Source organism: Fundulus heteroclitus, chromosome 11 (genome assembly GCF_011125445.2).
Source record: "Fundulus heteroclitus isolate FHET01 chromosome 11, MU-UCD_Fhet_4.1, whole genome shotgun sequence".
NCBI classification, from domain to species: Eukaryota; Metazoa; Chordata; class Actinopteri; order Cyprinodontiformes; family Fundulidae; genus Fundulus; species Fundulus heteroclitus.
The window spans coordinates 25,091,794-25,110,376 of record NC_046371.1 but is presented as its reverse complement, the minus strand read 5'-3'; the positions used below and the strand labels follow the sequence as shown (position 1 = coordinate 25,110,376).

General features: G+C 37.9%; 2 protein-coding genes across 3 annotated transcripts; one reads left to right on the top strand and one right to left on the bottom strand.

Annotated features, from left to right (window-relative positions):
* Positions 1-4,214: 4,214 nt before the first annotated feature.
* On the top strand, positions 4,215-10,342 carry LOC105929336 (claudin-15). 2 transcript variants are annotated; one of them, XM_012867064.3, is made up of 5 exons: positions 4,215-4,564; positions 7,643-7,807; positions 9,461-9,542; positions 9,643-9,753; positions 9,835-10,342. In XM_012867064.3, the coding sequence occupies exons 1-5, from the start codon at positions 4,348-4,350 to the stop codon at positions 9,932-9,934; spliced, it is 675 nt and encodes a 224-aa protein (XP_012722518.1). In that variant the 5' UTR covers positions 4,215-4,347; the 3' UTR covers positions 9,935-10,342. The 2 variants fall into 2 exon arrangements, with proteins under 2 accessions (XP_012722518.1, XP_012722519.2); XM_012867065.3 differs by lacking the exon at positions 4,215-4,564 and adding an exon at positions 5,990-6,559.
* A 2,735-nt stretch (positions 10,343-13,077) lies between these two features.
* Positions 13,078-17,749, bottom strand: sat2b (spermidine/spermine N1-acetyltransferase family member 2b). Its single transcript, XM_012867082.3, has 6 exons — positions 17,553-17,749; positions 17,326-17,377; positions 14,060-14,143; positions 13,796-13,897; positions 13,651-13,691; positions 13,078-13,448 (listed from the first exon to the last, which is right to left on the bottom strand). The coding sequence occupies exons 1-6, from the start codon at positions 17,613-17,615 to the stop codon at positions 13,269-13,271; spliced, it is 522 nt and encodes a 173-aa protein (XP_012722536.2). The 5' UTR covers positions 17,616-17,749; the 3' UTR covers positions 13,078-13,268.
* Between the last annotated feature and the right edge of the window lie 834 nt (positions 17,750-18,583).

Below are 18,583 nucleotides of genomic sequence, written 5' to 3'. Positions count from 1 at the left end.
TGATAACTATGTGCATATAATTTTGTTAACATCAGCCTGTCATTATACTGTAGATAGTGCTCTTCATTTTGTTGCTGAAAAAAAACTTTAGATTTTCCCTGAATCATATATCTTTTCACCCTTTCACTGTGAAAGAGTTGCTATATTGGCTGCTTGAGCTCTGTTTGCCTGTTATTGCCTGTTCTGTGCATTCTGCTTAGACAGCTATCGATATGGTGAAGATCTGCACAGAGCACAGCTGAAACACCAGTCATCAGATTTTACAACATTCAAAGCAACGCTCTGCAGTTGAAGCAGGAGACCAGCTTTCCCTGTAGCTTTTGTTTGCAGATTAACTGGAACTGGGATGAAACATGTTACAAGGCGGACTATCATATCAAAACAGTAAGAGCAAAGATGCTGGTGCTAGCTTGCCACATTAGTAAATTGCTCTGCGTGAAAGCAATGTCAGGAGCAGCTAAACAAGAGTTCATTGAAGACCATAGATGTATGTGTGCAGTCAAATATAACCTTAGAAACCAAACTATGATGCTGAGACTATTTTTAGAATATTATGACAACTTTATGAAGCTGGATTACTGGATGGCTCATATCTCTCGCTGGCAAGAAACCCAGGAGCCACTTCCTCCACATGGATATGGCAACTCATCAGTCCATCCATATGTAATAAAAGCTTTGGATTACCATTCAGACAGGATATGCACAAATTAATATTATCTAAGAGTGGCAAGGTGACCATGGGTGAAGGGTCTGGATTAACAGAAGGCAACATTGTAAATGCCATGACGTTATACCTTGGGATCCTGAAGGCAAATAACAAGGATGATGACGCAGCAAGGGTGTAATCTGCAGCAAAGTACACTCATAGGGTAAGGCAGATCCAGAAGAGTGGGTGAATAGGAAGAACAAAGTCCAATTGCTCAACAAGTATGCATGTTGTCCATTTATCCCAATGGTAAAACAGCATGGCCAACGAAGAAGGTGGAGGCCACTGATTTTAGGACAAGAAACTTCAAAATGCAGCAGAAACCCAATGTGGACGAAAGCAGAGGTGCAGGAAGCATCATAGAAGGACAAACCAATGAAACAACATGGAGCAATGGTGGATTGAAGGAGTGGATTATACTGGGAAACACTACCTAGAAAATGCTGGACAGAAAGACACTAAAGAAACACCAATCATGGTAGCAGTCTAACAATACCCAGTGCAAAATGTATGTGCAAAAATGGCTATAATGCCAAACAAGAGACAGGATGAAAGGAACAAGATGAATGCCGTGCATATGGCCTAAAGACAGTCCAGCACACAACAGTGTAGTGTGAGATAAGAGCAGGCAAAGTATACACTGAATGCTATAAGCAACTGGTCTGGAGAATGGGCTGCAAGTCCCACAGTCAATGTGGGAAGGGTGAAGGGCGGAGAAGGATAAGGCTTTAGAACAAGACTGACAACCGGACGGCTAAGCAAATGGACATATTGTACCCTGAGAAATATGACTCTAGAAAGAAATAGAAGATTTGTGAAAAAAATCAAGGTCTTAGGAGTATCCAAGGTCATCTGAGAACTTGGTGTGATTCTCACAAACGGAAACAATGGCTCCAGCAGATTCTAGGAACAACCCCTGACTTATCTACTCAGAACAGACCATTCCTAGTAACCATTGAGACGTTGCTCATAAGTCCCACAAATCCTTGAAGTAACCTTTAACCTGGAATGTTTTACACTCAAACAAAAGGAGGCAAGCACCTAAGCCTCAGTATTACAACATGCAGGTGTTCACAAGCTTTTGGACAAACGAGCACCTTTTCATGGGCATCATAAAAGGGGGGATAATGATGAATCAGCATGTAAATGGGTATTTATTATGACAATGAAAATTTAAAATCATATTTGAAAAGTAATACTTAGAAATGCAAACATATAAAAGTAATGTTTTCATTGTGAATTTATCAAAGACAACCACACGTTTGTCCCTCTTTTATAGAGTTTTTGAGGGATTATATTTAGAGAAAATTTAATAATATATATTATTCAGAAGTACTTGTATTGTTCCTATTGATTTAAAAAAGTAAGGTTTTGACCAACTTCTTGAAAACTAGTATAAAATGCAACTCAACAAAAACAGAAACATTTCAGCCCAGATGACCACAGTGAAAATCATTATCCTCCCATTTAGTCATCATTTATTGCATTATTTCAAAGGGTTTTTAAACCTAGACTTAGGCTAAACCTAGAGAGCTTATATATGTGTATTATAAGTCCAGTCCAGACCAACTGCTCAGACCAAAACGCCGAGTAATGCAAAGCTATTATATTCAGCCCCGTATTGAAGCACTGACCTCACCGAAACTCAGTCAAGTACAGTCTGCAAATACTGATCCTTCAGTGTTAAACAAAGGCAACATTATTTGATCAGTTTTGCTGAACACACTGTACTGAGCGCACAAATGACTCATAAATCTAGCTATAGCTGAGTGAGAGTTCAACAAAAACTTTCCTTCTCTAAAAATCTAATTTCCTAAATGTGGGAACATCATCCTGTTCAATTAGGTAATATTTCCTATCAATGACCTCTAGGCCTGCCACTGTGATGTTTTTTTTTTTTTTTACGGGTCAGTAACAAAAAAATAATCTATAAATCAGTTCAACGCCTTTATCAAGCTAGATTGCCAGAGACTGAGTCAACATATTACTGATACGTCAATTACAAATCAAGATGCCGTCATATCGAATACACTCATAGGCCGTCTGTAATCACAGCCTAACACTGGCAGCTAGAAGCAGCTGTGTATTTGCAGACACACCCCATCTTTTCTTCAGCAAATACCACTAAGGATTGTTTTAGATATAATAGAAACCTAACCTACTGACACATCTTTATCTGATCAGTTTCAAAATAAAGCTGTGCAATAACTGATCTCACTGACAAACTAAGAACAGAAGACATGAAGAAAAAAACAACAACGCAGTTATCAGCGATAAAAATCAAGAGGTGATCAAGGTATTCCACTTGAGCTAAACGCTGTTTATTAATGGAGAATGGAGCAAAACCCCTCCAAGGTTGCCAGGTATTAAAAGTGACGAGGTCAACGCGGACACGAGGGCATAAATAATTCAGGTGACAAGAGGGGAAGGATAGAAAAATGAAACATTAACAGGCAAAAGATTAGGAGCTAAACTAAATACCCCTTTAATACCGTTAGTACTGTACCAGATGGCACTTTGAACCGCCCTTTTAATGGAAGAGACTTCACATGCGATAAGATACAGACTGTAAATAAGGAGTTGAAAGTTGATCCTAAACAAAGTTTTACCTGAGCCGATCCAGCAGGTAAACATTGCGTCCTTTAAACGGTCACCTGCGCAGTTTTAATTGTTGCATTTGTCCGTACGCTTAATATTCATGAAAGATGAATTATAAGAGGGCTTCAGAAGAGCCGGGCCACATTCGTCCTTTAACTGAAAAGACACAAGTTGCACTAAAGTTTTTTTTTGTTTTTTTTTAATGAGGGGGATTAAAAAAAGACTTCAATGCATTTATTGTCTTCCAACGAAAAGGTGTTAATGCTTAACCGTTGACAAAATAAATCACTTACACACTTCACTCGACCCTCACTGTTTGCTCTGTCCTAAGCTTAGTATTTCCACATATGTAAGTATTTACTTTTTGATCTTGAGATAACCTCCTTTAAAATTGAAGCTACCAAATAATTCTTCAAAAGGGGAAAGGGCAGAAGGAGAAGAGGATTCAAGCAAACAAAATGGGAATCCTCAGATGAAACTTTCACTACAGTTTACGGTCTCTTGCCTGCAATATGACCAATTTAATGACTGACAAGGCATAAAAGCTATGCCATTAAAAGTTATTATGCTGATAAAAACTTACTGGGGTTGCCTATGTTTTTCCTCTATGTGTAGCTCATTTTTCTATAATAAACCCAGTGTTTACAAAGAATTTAATTAAATAAATTTAAAGAAGGTGATGTGAGAAATATTGTTGTTATTTCAAAATGTGCCATTTCTAAAGTGCTGGTGCGTTAGTTTAAACTCCTGTTGAAGGAGAGATTATGTCGGGGGAAAAAAAATCTTATATGTGAAGCTCTTAGGTAGGTGCTTGTGTGTGAGAAGCCATCAATTTTGGGCGGGAAAGGCACTTAAAATGTAACTACAGCAACAAATCAATGTTCAAATTTACAGGTTTGGCTGCACGTGGAAGAAGAAAAAAAAAATCCTGAGTCAGTTCTCACACTCCCAAAATGTATATCAGGCACAGATGTAGCAGATAGAGCTCCTGGCAGACGCAGGATCTACTACTTTTAATTATTAACAGAAAAATTTATTTCAAGATGCAACAGTTTATTGAAGTTATAGCACTTTTCCTGGGTTTTGGGGGCTGGGTGCTAGTTTACGTTTCACTAGAAAATCATTATTGGAAAGAATCGACCCAAGATGGGAGCGTAATTCTAACCTCTGCTATCTATGAGAACCTGTGGATGTCTTGTGCAAGCGATTCTACGGGGGTCTACAACTGCCGGGATTTTCCATCCCTTCTTGCTCTTTCAGGTAAGTAAAAGAAGACGTCGATCAAAGGGCTCATCGCTAAGCAACATTTACACAGCAGAAGGCTAGAAAAGGCACACGTGTGTACTTGCGAAACTGAACATTGCGCAGAGTATACTGGTAAAAAAAAAATATTGTTTTGAAAAGAAACTAAATCTGAGCTTTCATCAGGATTTTGCAAACTATGATATTTGCTTGTATTTTATTCTGATGATTCAGCAGTGCAAAATAGCTGACTGTGCATTTTACAGCCAACCTCCGACATTGAGAAAAAAACAAGTTTCCATTCAGAGTTAAAACTCATTAATTTAACTGACTTTAAAAAAAAAAAATCTGTAAATTATGCTTTCCAGGTTTTTTTTTTTTTCACTAAAACCAAACATTCATATTTAACCATATCCATGGTTTTGCTGTGGTGACTGATTTAACCAAGCACCTTCTTAAACCTCTTCTTAAACTTTGTGTGACTTGCTATTTCAATATAAAGCCCAGATGCATTAGAAGAAGATTTTTGGAAGGACTGACCGTATGAGGTTAAATCAATTTCTTAGATGTGTACAGGATTTAAAGCGCCTCTTTCGAACAAGTCCCTCTGACTAAAAAGCCCCATTGGTTTGGTGCAACAATTGCTACTGTATCACCATACAAAAGAAGTGTCATGACTATAATGTAATGCATGTTAGTGATGCACCACGTAGCTGGCCAGCCCTTTAAACATCAGGTTCAGCTGTCTGTGGATATTGCTCTTGGACTTACTGAGATCCAGACTGTGTAAAGTAGGTAATTTCTGGCAGCAATTCCTTGTATGTATGTATAGTTGTACTTTTGTCTCCAACCGGACATCCATCTATCTATCTATCTATCTATCTATCTATCTATCTATCTATCTATCTATCTATCTATCTATCTATCTATCTATCTATCTATCTATCTATCTATCTATCTATATATATATATATATATATATATATATATATATATATATATATGTATGTATATGTATGTATGTATATATGTATATATATAGGTTTAGCAAAAAGCAACATCCCTTTGAGACAATTGCTCCAATCCCGTTTAGCCAATTCAGACCAGACAACCTGCCGATAATCACTTAATTGAACATTTTATTCTTTTCCAGAAGAGTTAAACTTAAAACATTCTTATATATAAGAGAAAAAAAAAAACAAAGAAAAATGAACCTGTCTTTGATCATGCTTTGATCATGCGTTTTGGCATGTTAGATAAGCAAACGTCCCCATGTGTTGGACCCCCACCCCTCAACTTTGTAATCTGTGTGTCAATATTTAATGACCAACACCCACCTCCAGGGGCTGCACGTTTTCCCATCATCCCTTTCCACTCAGGGAGTATTAAGAAATCTGAGCTTGACTTGAATCCCATCATGAATTTATTTAATATTATTGACAAAGTGTTCAAGGCAAATGACCATGGGTGAAGCATGGCTTTAGGTCTATAGACTTTGGGGAGGAGGCTTTAAGGGCTCTGGCTCTTTGTTGTCCTGGACATTAGGTAAACATTTGGCCTTTCAAAAGCTTCAATAGAAAACTAAATAATAGGGAAACTCTTAAGTGGGGTATGGAATTAATCATTGATTTGTAGGGTTTTGTAGCACTTTAGCGCAAGGCTTACTGGGAACTGGTCCGCAGCTCTGTGGCCAACAGATTCTTGAGCAACGCGATCGCCTGGACGGTTAAAATTAGCCATTCGTCTTCCTCTGAGAAGATCTTTCCAGGAAAGCTGGGAAAAAGAAAGAGGACAAAATGAATCCAATGGTGGAAGCTTGTGCTTGCTTTTTGGGCTTTTTGGGCTGGATTATGGTTGGTGTGGCCCTTCCACACCGGTACTGGAAGGAGTCTACGGTGGATGGTAACGTTATTACCACCTCGACCATCTATGAAAATTTGTGGATGTCCTGTGCAACGGACTCTACGGGGGTTCACAACTGCCGCGAATTTCCATCCTTGCTTGCCCTAAACGGTATGTGGTCTCCACGAAACTGTTTGTATTTTTCTGTTAACCTGGCCAAGAGATCAAGAGCTCGAATATGGTCATAAAACAAAGGTGGCTTAATCCAACCACCATGTAATCAAAGTCAAACCTAATAGAGATTAAGGAGGACATAGTCATAATTTCTAGATTGCATGTACACATGTTGGCGACTCAGGTCCATTTTGACTTTTATCTAGATGGGAGTGTGGATAATTCAGAAGCTTTCTACTGTATTGGCTACAGCATGTTAGATATGATAAGGCGAAGGAGCAAAGTAAAGAGTGCCGCAACAACTTCAGCAGCAAAAAAGAAGAAAAATCAATAAAGTCATAAAATTTTGAAAAGCTTTCGAAGGCATTAAATTAGTCATAAACTTATTAGGCTATATTTATTCTTCAGGTATTGCTTCACAAGACTGTAAATTACACGTTCACAAGTCACAAAAGGAAAATGAGACTGTTTACTGTATTGTCTGTTCACTTGGTCCTAAATGGTAATAAGCTATAAGGTGACATAAAAAAAAAAAGCTTCAACGTTCACTCTGATACATGTCAGACCTAAATGTTTGTTTTTTGTCTTTGGCTGTATGGTAAAATGTGCAAATCACACATTACAGAGCATTTTAACAGTTCAGTGAAAACATATAAAATTTACTTTACATTTCATTAAATGCTCTTGTGCTGTTACACAGCTCCGCCTTTGCTCAAGAAGCAAAGGCTCTTGTCACAACAGCATCGACGGAGCTTGTGCCACAGTGAATAATGTCGCCAAAACCACACCCATGTTTCCCCAATCGACATTACTGTTACTAATGGCAACTAGTAACTAATGACCTCTGGTGTTCAGATCAGAATATGCTAAACAAAACAAAATAAATCAATCTACGAAAGGTAATAAAATAATATCTATGTGTACGAAAGCTTACACTGAAAGGATATGGTTTGAAAAACAAGTCAAACTTTTGAGCACACCTGCTTGTCCGGACACTTTTGACACAGGTGTCTTTTTACATACAGAGAGCACGTTTCTTAGCAAATCACTAACGCATGATTTCATATTTATTTCACACAGGGTACATTCAGGCGTCCCGAGCGCTGATGATCGCCTCCATTGTGTTTGGGACGTTTGGCCTCGTGGCGACTCTCGTAGGGATGCAGTGCACCAAAGTGTGCGGAGAAAACTACATCCTGAAAGGGAGAATCACGGCCATCGGAGGGGTGTTCTTTTTACTTCAAGGTAAAGGCCTGGTACACAAGGCACGAAAATGAAAACAAAGAACCTCCCTGTGTGGAGTTATTGAACTCAAAAGTCACAAAAAAATTACTTTTAAAAATGAAAGGTGTGGCGCCCAGAGCAGAATAACCAAAGAACTGTGTTAAGAGAACTCGCCCTAACCTCGTTTTCGCATTGAACACCTTGCTAGGCAAACATGTCATGCTCCAACCTTTGTGTACCGAAGACAAGCTATCAGTGAATGGTTGATCTGTTGGAAATGTTATCCTGCTCCATGACTGAACTGTCTGTTCACAGGGGACCTTATATCAACAAGGGCCTGTGAATTGTGGAAATAAAGGTCACATCATGTATAATTCAAGGTCAGCACATGTGCTTGACAACGCAAAAAAAAAAAAGCCTATTGCTTATTTGCACATCTGCTCAATGGGAATGGGTGCCGCCCTGTGCTAACCTTGCCTGCGAGATGACTTCTCGCTGTATTTGTGCATTAACAAACACATTTGATTCAACCGTTTGTTACCGAACCAAATAATTTTTTACCGAACCAAAAAAATTATTTGGGGCGATCACATTGCAGTATTGTGGTTTAAGTCGGGACATATGGGTGCGACAAAAGCAAGAGCTGCTGAACCAACGTAAACATGGCAGCACAGGAGGACGTCACATCAGTTTTGTCAGAATCCACAATTTCTTCTTTGAAAGAAGAGCAAGAAGTGCTTTCACCAGCTTACCTTCTTGTGGTTTCTCATGACGCCTGCTGCTTACGTTTTAATTCGATACTGTGATTGGCTAAAATCAACCTTTGGTAGGCGGGCACTATGTGTTGCTTCACCCCAATCAACTTGAAGGGTTCTGCTGAAAGTCCCTCCTTTCCCCAAACAGATTCAGTAGGAGCTGTCCCAGGTTGATAATGTGTAGAATGCTTGCTGGTCAGTTGGTATCGGATTTCTCATTCATTTTTGATAATAATTTAAAAGGCTGTTTTTTAAATGGTACATGGTTTGTACTTGTATAGCGCTTTATCAAGTGCTTTACTCTACATTTAGTCATTCAACCATTCACGCACTCATTCACATCCTGAATTGACTCTTAAAGGACTCTGGTCATCTCAAGTTCAAAATCTAAAATAAAAAGATTGGTCAAGGGTTTGACTATTATACACTGAACAGGGATTCAATAAAACTAAATTTGGAATTTTAATTTTTAAGTGGAAACACAAAATAGAACATCATGGGCACATTTTTGACATTAGGAACCTTCTAAATTTAATTAGATTTAAAAAAATGACAGTTCATGAACCAGTCAAACATGAAATGACATTATGGTTCATTAAGGGTTAATACATATTTTATTTTTAAAGAATTGTGAACTAAAATGGAGTCTTTGGAGCTAACCCAGAGGACCATGAACGTAAGAACTGCCACTGATACCGACCATGCTTTAGTTTCTATCCACATTGAACACATTGTCAACTTCCATTATCCCCATCTATTTTAAAATGTATAAGGAACTTTGCCCTGCAAGAAAAATTGCTCAGCAAAATCTTAAAATCCCTAAAACCACTAAGCTGCCATGAGTGAGATGTTTGTATATTTAAACATATTTAATATGCTTAAGGTAAACAAACTAATTTGAGGGGGGTTTGTTTTGAAGGGCTTTGCACCATGATTGCTGTGTCTTGGTATGCGGCCAACATCACTCAGGAGTTCTTTGACCCGTTTTATCCAGGGACAAAGTAAGTTCACATGGACATTACACAACATATAGTTAATAACAGCTTACCTTGGAATAGGCAATTGATAAGAAAACGTGAGATAAACTCTGTCATGTTACAGGTATGAGATTGGACAGGGCCTCTACATCGGCTGGTCGTCTGCCGTACTCGCCCTCTGTGGAGGCTCCTGCCTGCTGTGTGCTTGCAAGCTAAACTCGTCCGATGAAAAGATGTGAGTATCTGATGCGTCGTTCAGCTCGTTGTCAAAACGAGCGCGTGTGTTCTTTCCTGATATTGCGGTCGTCTCTTTTAGCCCCTACCCGTACCAGCCAGCCTCCAGAGGACATGTGCTGTCTACCGTGGCGACGTCTCAGTCGGCGCCAAGCAACTACGGCAGGAACGCGTATGTCTGAGCGCCGTCCGAGGAAAAGTCAATCCAGCAGATCCTTTCTTTTCTTTAACTAATAATGAAGGTTTAAATTTGCAAGGTATGCCAACAAACGACCATGTGAATGATTAACGGTACTTGATTTTGTGAATCTGCTGTAAACTGTAAGAAATATTTTAACTCCGTCCATGCGACGTGAGACGTGTGATGTTTAAACTGTTACTGCAAGATAACTTTCCTGTTCTGTGCTTAACTGATTTGCGGTGAATTGCAACAAGACTGCTTAAAGATTCATAATCCAAAACCTTTTTTTTACGCGACTGCGGGAGATATGACTGTGTAGAATAGGAATGTGTGATTGTTTTAAATGTAACGTACCCTATTTGCACTGAAGCTTTTAATGTACTTTTCTATATAAAACACGTTTGTTGTACCTGTTTTCTCACACCTGCCTCGATTTCAGTTGTACAAAAGGAAAAAAAAAAAACATTGTATACTTTTATTAATTCCTCAGTCTGGCAGCTATGATCGTGTCAGACATATATTTTTTTTTTTTGGATAAACAGTGCCAAACAATCCGTTAGTAGTGTAAGCCAATAACAGAGAACATCATGAACTTTTTAACATTTTGCCACATTACAGTCACGCCCTTTAGTATATTTTAGCATGAGTTAATCTGATGGATCGCCTCAAAGTAGCACATAATTATGAGGTGGAGGGAAAATGACCCGAGACCTTTATTATTTAATAAAGAAAATCTGAAGAGTACCATCTGTCATTACATTTAGCCCCCCATTACTCCATTACCATTCAATAAAATGTAGCGCAATCAGCTGCTTTAAGACATCACATATTCACCTGTGTGGAAAAAAGCCCTGGTAACTCTAGAGGTGATGCCAAGAGCTACAGCTAAGGTTGGAGAATCTGGTAACGATATCCCTGACGGAGCTCAGGTGAGACCAAAACCACTAATGTTTGAAACAAGTGGAAATGAGTTCAGTATTCCAGGAAATATATATAGAGAAATAAATTCCTGCAAACTTTTTTTTAATGACTTCAATGGCAGAACATTTCCAGGAACACATGGGAAATGATGTTTCCTTGTGCTCAGAATGTCACTGCCAACTTTAAATCTCCAAGGTGTTTTTTATATGTTTGTTTTTGTTTTTCTTTTGCTTCCTGCAACACAGACTTTCATTGGCTGCTGCCAGGGCACACGCTATGAAAATGATTAACTGTCTCAAAGTCAAGTCCATTAAAAGTTAAGGATTTGGCTTCTGATCAAGGTTTACATGTAAGCCACACACTTGAGATGGAAAATACTTCAAAAGGCATTTCAACTGAAACTATAATGTGGAAGCGCGTAGAAATACATTGCAGAAATTATCTTCTTGTGTTAATGTAATTGAACTTGATTATTAGCATGGTTCCCAATCCTTATAGTTGAATAAGCCTTTGGACCACGATTGCTTAAATCTTTAAATGTTAATCTTGATTTTTGTTGCAGTTAACACTTTAATTGTACTGAGGACAGTTTTATCTGTCCAAAGGTTTCCACATGTGCACGTTTACACACATCACTGGTAGACACAAATGATCCCACAGATTTGTATGCAGCCAGGTTAAAAAAAAATCAGAGAGCTCATCTCTCTCTGTGCATAAAAAAAATACCGTGACAGGGTCCAGAGGGGAAAAGCTCTTTTGTTGATAAAAGTGTTTTAAGTTAGAAATCCTAACTCCATACCATCTTTATGAGCAAAATCTGAAAGGAAATGTCCCTTACAGCTGCAACCAGAGTATACTTTTATAATACATTATTTAAAGATGTAAGTTATATTTCCTTTTTATTTTTGTCTTTGTTTGAACAGAGAAACAGTCTTTAAAAAAAAAAGACTGATACCCCTAGACCAAACTATGAATCAAACAGTAATAGAAGGGCAGATACACTGTTAACAAATCTAAATACTCTGTTAATTACTTTTCATCCTATATTCTTTAGAGCTAAATTTAGGTTAGACTAGTTTGTTGTTTTTTTTCGTTGCTAATAATTGTGTGTAACTCTCTTTGTCTTTGCCACTGTCACACCCGAATTTCCTCATTGTGGGACAATAAAGGAATGTTTTTTTTAACTTATTTTCTAAAAGCAAATCACACGTTTCTCTACAATGTTGAGAGGTATCCTCATCCATTCAGTCCAACGTTGTTCCCCAATGTCCTCCCTTTTAGATGATTGTTTTTGTTCCGTTTCTAAAGATCCTTCTTTAAGTTCTTCAAGTTCAGGATGACGCCTTAAAAATTATTTTTGGTTGCTTGACTCCCCCTACTGGACACAAATGGTGCCACATTATGTGGAGTTGGATGAGACAAAACTTTTCAGATAAGAAGTTGTGACCAAACGAAGCGTTTTGAAGCGTCTGAAGCTTGTATTGGAAACCAAATAATTAATTTCTGGAGACTTCTCAGCAGTCATCACTGGTTGCATCTGGTGTCCAAACCAAAAGTATGAAGGGCAGTTTAAATCCAAGAGTTGAAATGAGCTTTTCTGTATTTATTTTCTATCAGTGTTATCTTGAATGAAAAAAAAAGTCTATTTTTGTTTCCATTCAGTTCAAATTTCAATGTCAATACGTTTCTAATTTTCATTCATTTACATATTATAAACCCAAGCATAAATTAAATACATATAACCACATAATATCTTTAAAAGCAAAAAGTTGATGTAATATGTAAATAAACAGGTGTGCTATTGCTATATATTATATAGAAACTTATAGTAATATAACCTTTCTTTTTGAATATATGTTCACCTTTCTCTGTCACTGTTTCACACTGGTTCAGTTTCTGTTGTACTAAATCACCACTAACAACGAGTCTCGACAAGGGGTTCCCTGTCTTTAAAACTGTTGAAGCAAGCGCCAAACAACTGATGAATTTCTGTCTCAGGCGAAGCTCTGGACAGCATTAATCAGCCAAATTAAGGCCCCGACACATCGCCTCTGAAGAACCGTGTTGTTTTCTTTGACACAGTCGCCACAGCTTCTGCCTCCAGAGGACTGTCAATAAAAATCTCTGCTGCTTGTTGGTTTCTGCTTCTTCCCCCAACAGCACACACGTCCATGACTTTAAGGAAATAACGCTAACGCATATAAATCCAAGGACGCAAAAGAATATCAGCAAAAGATTTATTTAATCAAATATGACAATAACAAAATACAATCTCCATTAAATTAGCTACTAAAGGTGATCGTTTTTAAATTACACCAATCAGTTGGTGAAGACATGAATAAATTAAAAGTGGATTATCTCACATTACACATTGGTAAAAAAGAAAAAAGAAAAGATTTCTTCTTTTTAAACATCTAATCTTTCGGCGCCTCGTTTGCTAACTTCTCCAGGTTTTGTCCATCAAAGCGTATAAAGTGCCAGCCTTCGCTGGCGGTGAGATCCTGAGCTCCTTTGGCGGCGTAGAAGTCTCGAGAGGGAGTGTTCCAGTCGAGGACCGACAGCTGCAGCCGCACACACTCCTTCTTTCGTCCCACCTGATTAAACACAACACTCCTCTGATTAATCATGCACTGGATCACACTACCACAGCTGGCTCCACACGCCTGTTTATAGCACTAAATACTTTTGCATACTAGCGAGCAGGTTAGATATACATTTTTCTCATGAGCTGCAGCAGGATGACAGCAGTAATGTGTGTCAATCAGAGTTGAGGCCAAGTGCTGAGATTAAACATACCTCTGCAACTTTGCACAATAAACCCTTGCCAATGCCCTTTCCTGTTACACAAAGAACAACATTATGAAGGAGGCAACTTAACAAATGATATCCACGACATAATGTAACAATTATTTTTAGGTACGGCGACTAACACATTTTATACCTCTAAATGCAGGCATCACGTACAGGTCTTCCAGATATACTGCTCGTCCTCTCCACGTACTGTAGGTGTAAAAGTACAGCGCGTAGCCCACAACTGTGAATCCTAACAAGAGAACACGAAACAAACATTCAAAAGGGCCAAATATTACAACAAAAAACCAGAAACATAAAAAAAAATAACCATCAGAGGAAGTACTCTCTGTACGCGTTGCACTTAATTACTAAGATATGGAAACGACTGCTTCGACCTTTATCCCTCATTTACCTTCTTTAGATTTCTGCTCCTCAGGAACTTCTGCAACGAGGCATTCAAAGAAGGGATTCTGGCAGAAACCGTCACGTTCCAGTTCTAAACGTACGCAAAGACAAATTAGCAAATGCACGCTTTTCATTCCCCGTGCTAATCTTTTCACTGTCCGAACCCACTGCATTGGTTATATAAGGCATTAACAAATAATGTGCTTAACTGTTTACTTTCGATTGTAAAATTGCTATTGAACATTATGCAATCTGTGACTTTTATTTAAAAAATATATAATTTTGTATGTGTATATATATATATATATATATATATATATATATATATATATATATATATATATATACGAAATATAACAATATATATATATATATGAAAAAGTGTTTGCCCCCTTCCTGATTTCTTAGTTTTTTTGCATGTTTGTCACGTTTCAGAACATTGAACAAATTTAATATTAGTCGAAAGCAAGCAAACATAAAATGCAGTTTTTATATGAATGTTTTAGTTATTGAAAGGAGAAGAAAAATCCAAACCTTACATGACCCTGTGTGACAAACCTAATAACTGATTAGGCCGCCCTTGGCAGCAGCAACTGTAATCAACCGTTTGCGATAACTTGCAGCGAGTGTTTTCCAGCGCGGTGGGCGAACGTTGGCCCACTCATCTTTGCAGGATTGTTGTGATTCAGCCACATTGGATGGATTTCTAGCATGCTCAGCCTTTCTGAGGTCATGCCACAGCATCCCAATATGATTCAGGTTAGGACTTTGACTAGGCAACTCCAAAGTCTTCATTTGGGTTGGCCTATGATTTGTCAAAATGTTTCACAGACAATTGTCAGTATTGTCCATATATATCCCTGCTTGCATTTCATTCTTTGACAGATCTTGTGTTTTTTTTGTTTTCCGTACTCAGATCTTGAGTTTGTTAGTAATTATAAATGTCTTGGTTTTATTCTAGATAATGAACTTTCTTTTAAAAATCATATAGCAAATCTATTACGAACATTGAAAATGAAGATTGGGTTTTATTATCAAAATGGACCGTGTTTCTCACTCAAAGCTAGAAGTAAATTGGTTGCAGCAACATTCCTGCCACTTCTGGATTATGGAGATGTTTTATATATGAATGCTTCAACCAAATGTCTGAAATCTTTGAATACTGTTTATCATTGTGCTTTAAGGTTTATAACTGGGAGTAGACGTTTGACACATCATTGTGATTTGTATGCAAAAGCTGATTGGCCTCCTTTAAGTGTTCGGAGAAACAATCATTTGATGATCCTGATCTATAAATCTCTACTTGGACTAACACCAACTTACTTAAGCTCTCTTTTGCATAGATCTAGTAGTTCACATGCTTTACGCTCAAATGACTTTATCCTTCTACATGTTCCTCGTGTTCGAACTGATAAAGGAAAGAAAGCATTCAGTGTGTTGGCTCCTATAGCGTGGAATCAGCTCCAGTCTGAGCTCAAGATGTCAGAAACTATTTCATTGGACTTATTTCGAGCGGTTCTTAAAGATAGACAACAAGCTTGTATGAAACAGTGTCACTGCTTTTAAATTGTTTTTATTGTTTTATATTTGTGCATATGTATTAATTGGTTTTATTTTTGTAACCAGGTTGTAGTGTTTTTGCAGATTTCTGCCCAGGTCCCCCTTGAAAATGAGATCCAGATCTCAACGGGGTTTTCCTGGTTAAATAAAGGAAATAAAAAAAAAAAAAAAAAAAAAAAAGATCTCTCCTATCAGCTGGACAAAATCAGGGGTTCTGCCAGAGTCGCCTTTGATAATATGTTTATAAGAAGAGAATTTTGTCTGCCTCCTGTTTCATCTTTCTCACAAAATGTGGTGTTACATTTACAGCAAATGTAAAAGGACACAAACCTTTGGAAAACTTCAACCAGTCCGCAGAATATTTTCCCCAAAAACCTCGAGGATCATCAAGATGTATTCTAGAAAAACTGAGACGAGCCTTAATGTTCTTTTCACTCAGTATCGGTTTTCGTCTTGGACCAGGTGCTGTATTTCTCAAGCACAGAATTCAGTTCAGCTTTTGCAAATGATTTATTCGTTAAATCATTTGTATCTTTGTTAATCTGTAGCAAGTCTTTGTATTTTCATTGTTGTGCCTTCCCTCCCCTTCTTTCCCTCCTCACTAAGGTTATTGTAACTATGAACTTTACTAAATGTTTTAGCTAATATATCAGCCTTTTCATTATCTTTCATTAGACTTGTATTATCTATTTTTAACATTGGATATCCATATTCTTTCTGAATGCCATTCATTTTTTTAATCACTTTCCACACTATCGATTTTTGTATCTCTCCCTCTCGTATTACAAAAGTTTCTCCAATATTCTCTTTTAGTATTCTTAATGATTTTCCTTCTTAATACTTTTGAGCTCTTTTAATGTTTAAAACGGAAAGGTTGTATTGGGAGCAAAGACAATTTTGCTCCCTAACATATTACATTGTGTTTGAGTTGTAAACTATTGGTCAGATCTGGCACCCCAGAGTGAAGTGCTGTGTCCATTCAATTAACTCAAAAGTCAGGCATGAGCAGAAGTGGGTAGTAACTAGATACATTTACCCTGCTATATTTGCTAGAGTAACTTTTTGAACAAAATGTAGGCTACTTTTGGGAGTAGTTTTACTGCAAATTTCTGGCTACTCTACCTACTGTGTGTAACCTCATGAATCAAGAACAGAGTTATTTTACACAAAAATGCCCAAAGAGAGACAAAATAAATCTAGAGTTTATGTTAAAGTGAGACTTCTTGTTTGCACACAAGCTCTGATGTTTTAATGGTATTTTCTTCCTGCTGAGCTCACTGTGAATTTTGGAGGTCAAATGAACGTAGATAATTGTCAATGGAAGTACTCTGCACTGCTAATATACTGTATATACATTAACTGCTGTAAGTATTGCTTTCAAGTTTATCATTGGCGTCTAGTCAGTGACCCGCCCCTCTCTAGCTGTGATTGGCTAGCATGGTGCATTCACTCGTGGATTTGATTGGTTAAAATGTATGATTGACGTTTCAAAGACAGGAAAAATAGAAAGTTGGCCACTTCGAGGTAAAAAAGAAGAAGAAAGAAACACAAAAAAAATAAAAGAAAAACCAGCTTCCAGCTGTCCTGCCTCAAGTAAAAATGACTGGATCATATCTGTGAAATTACACAAAAAAAGAAAAAAAAATAACACGCCTCATTTGCTTTTATTTTCATACCTTACTGTCCCACGTGAGTAGGCTCCATGTTCATTACCTTTATGAGAGATCTCCACCTGGTCAGGCATTTTTTCATAAACCGCCAGCTCCTGGGAATTTCAGGAGTATAATCATGTCGTAAAAACACAGATCAAACTACGACAAATTGAAGGAATGCAGAATAGCAGCCGCCAAACATAGCGCGACTACACCAAGCATGGCGAAATGGCGTCTAGCCTTATTCAAGAGTAGAGAGAGTTTTATCTGGCTGTCAGAGCGACTCACCATTATCATCCTCGATATGTCTTTGCAGTCTTCTTTTGTTGCAGCTCGTACTCTGAAATCCATGACTGCAAATGCAATCTCTTCTTTGAATAAATCACAACAGCTAGTAACTCTCTGAGTTCCCGAAATGGAAAAAAGAAAAGGGGGGAAGAAATCTAACAGGAAAAAAGATCTGATACGTAGGACTGTCTCTTCAAAATAAAATGGCTAAATAGACACAGCACGTTGTCTTTTTATATCTCTGGCAATAAATCAGAATGAAAACTATCCTAAAACTATGCATAAATGTTGTGTGTTAACTACTCGAACTACTTGAAAGCCAAGTTTCAAGTCTGTATTACCTGAAATAAACATTGTCTCATCAAATCCATGACATCTAGTGCACCTTAAACCCTAGATAGCTGTTCCCAGGGGCGCTGGGTGTCATTAGGCAGGGCAGGCAATTGCTTGGGGGCCCCCCTTGACCCCAGCCCACCAGGGGCCCCCAGAAGGCCGACAAACTTTAAACAAATTCAGATCCACAACAGCAGAAAAAAACGCATTGAACGCGGTTCCCAGAGTTCCTGATGGAGCCCCAGCGGCTGCAACTCTGAACCAAACTAATTAAAACGTGATGTTTGTATGTGGAAAGTACAGCTTTAAAGGACGTTTAAATAGGTACTACGTATAAAACATCGTTCATAGCCATCGCCATATTGGAATAATAACCTTTTGTTCTTTTGCTTTTATTTTAGACTCCCGACTGCGTTGAGTGGAACGCTTTTTTACTCAGGTTTTGACCACATTCCCAGCTCCTATTTTTCCATCTCTGAGACAAATGCAATGCAACAATTAAAACCTTTGCTCTGATTCTCAACAGTAAAGATGTTTAAATGTTTGGTTAAAAACTCCAACATAATGAATGAGACAAGAGCAAGAAGTAAATGTACGTGTTGAACTTCTGAATGAACGGAACAGTGTTTTTATTTTGAGGTTTTCAGCAAGAACTGTCCTGATAATGTCGCAGCTAGCTTAGCAGTGATGATAATGTG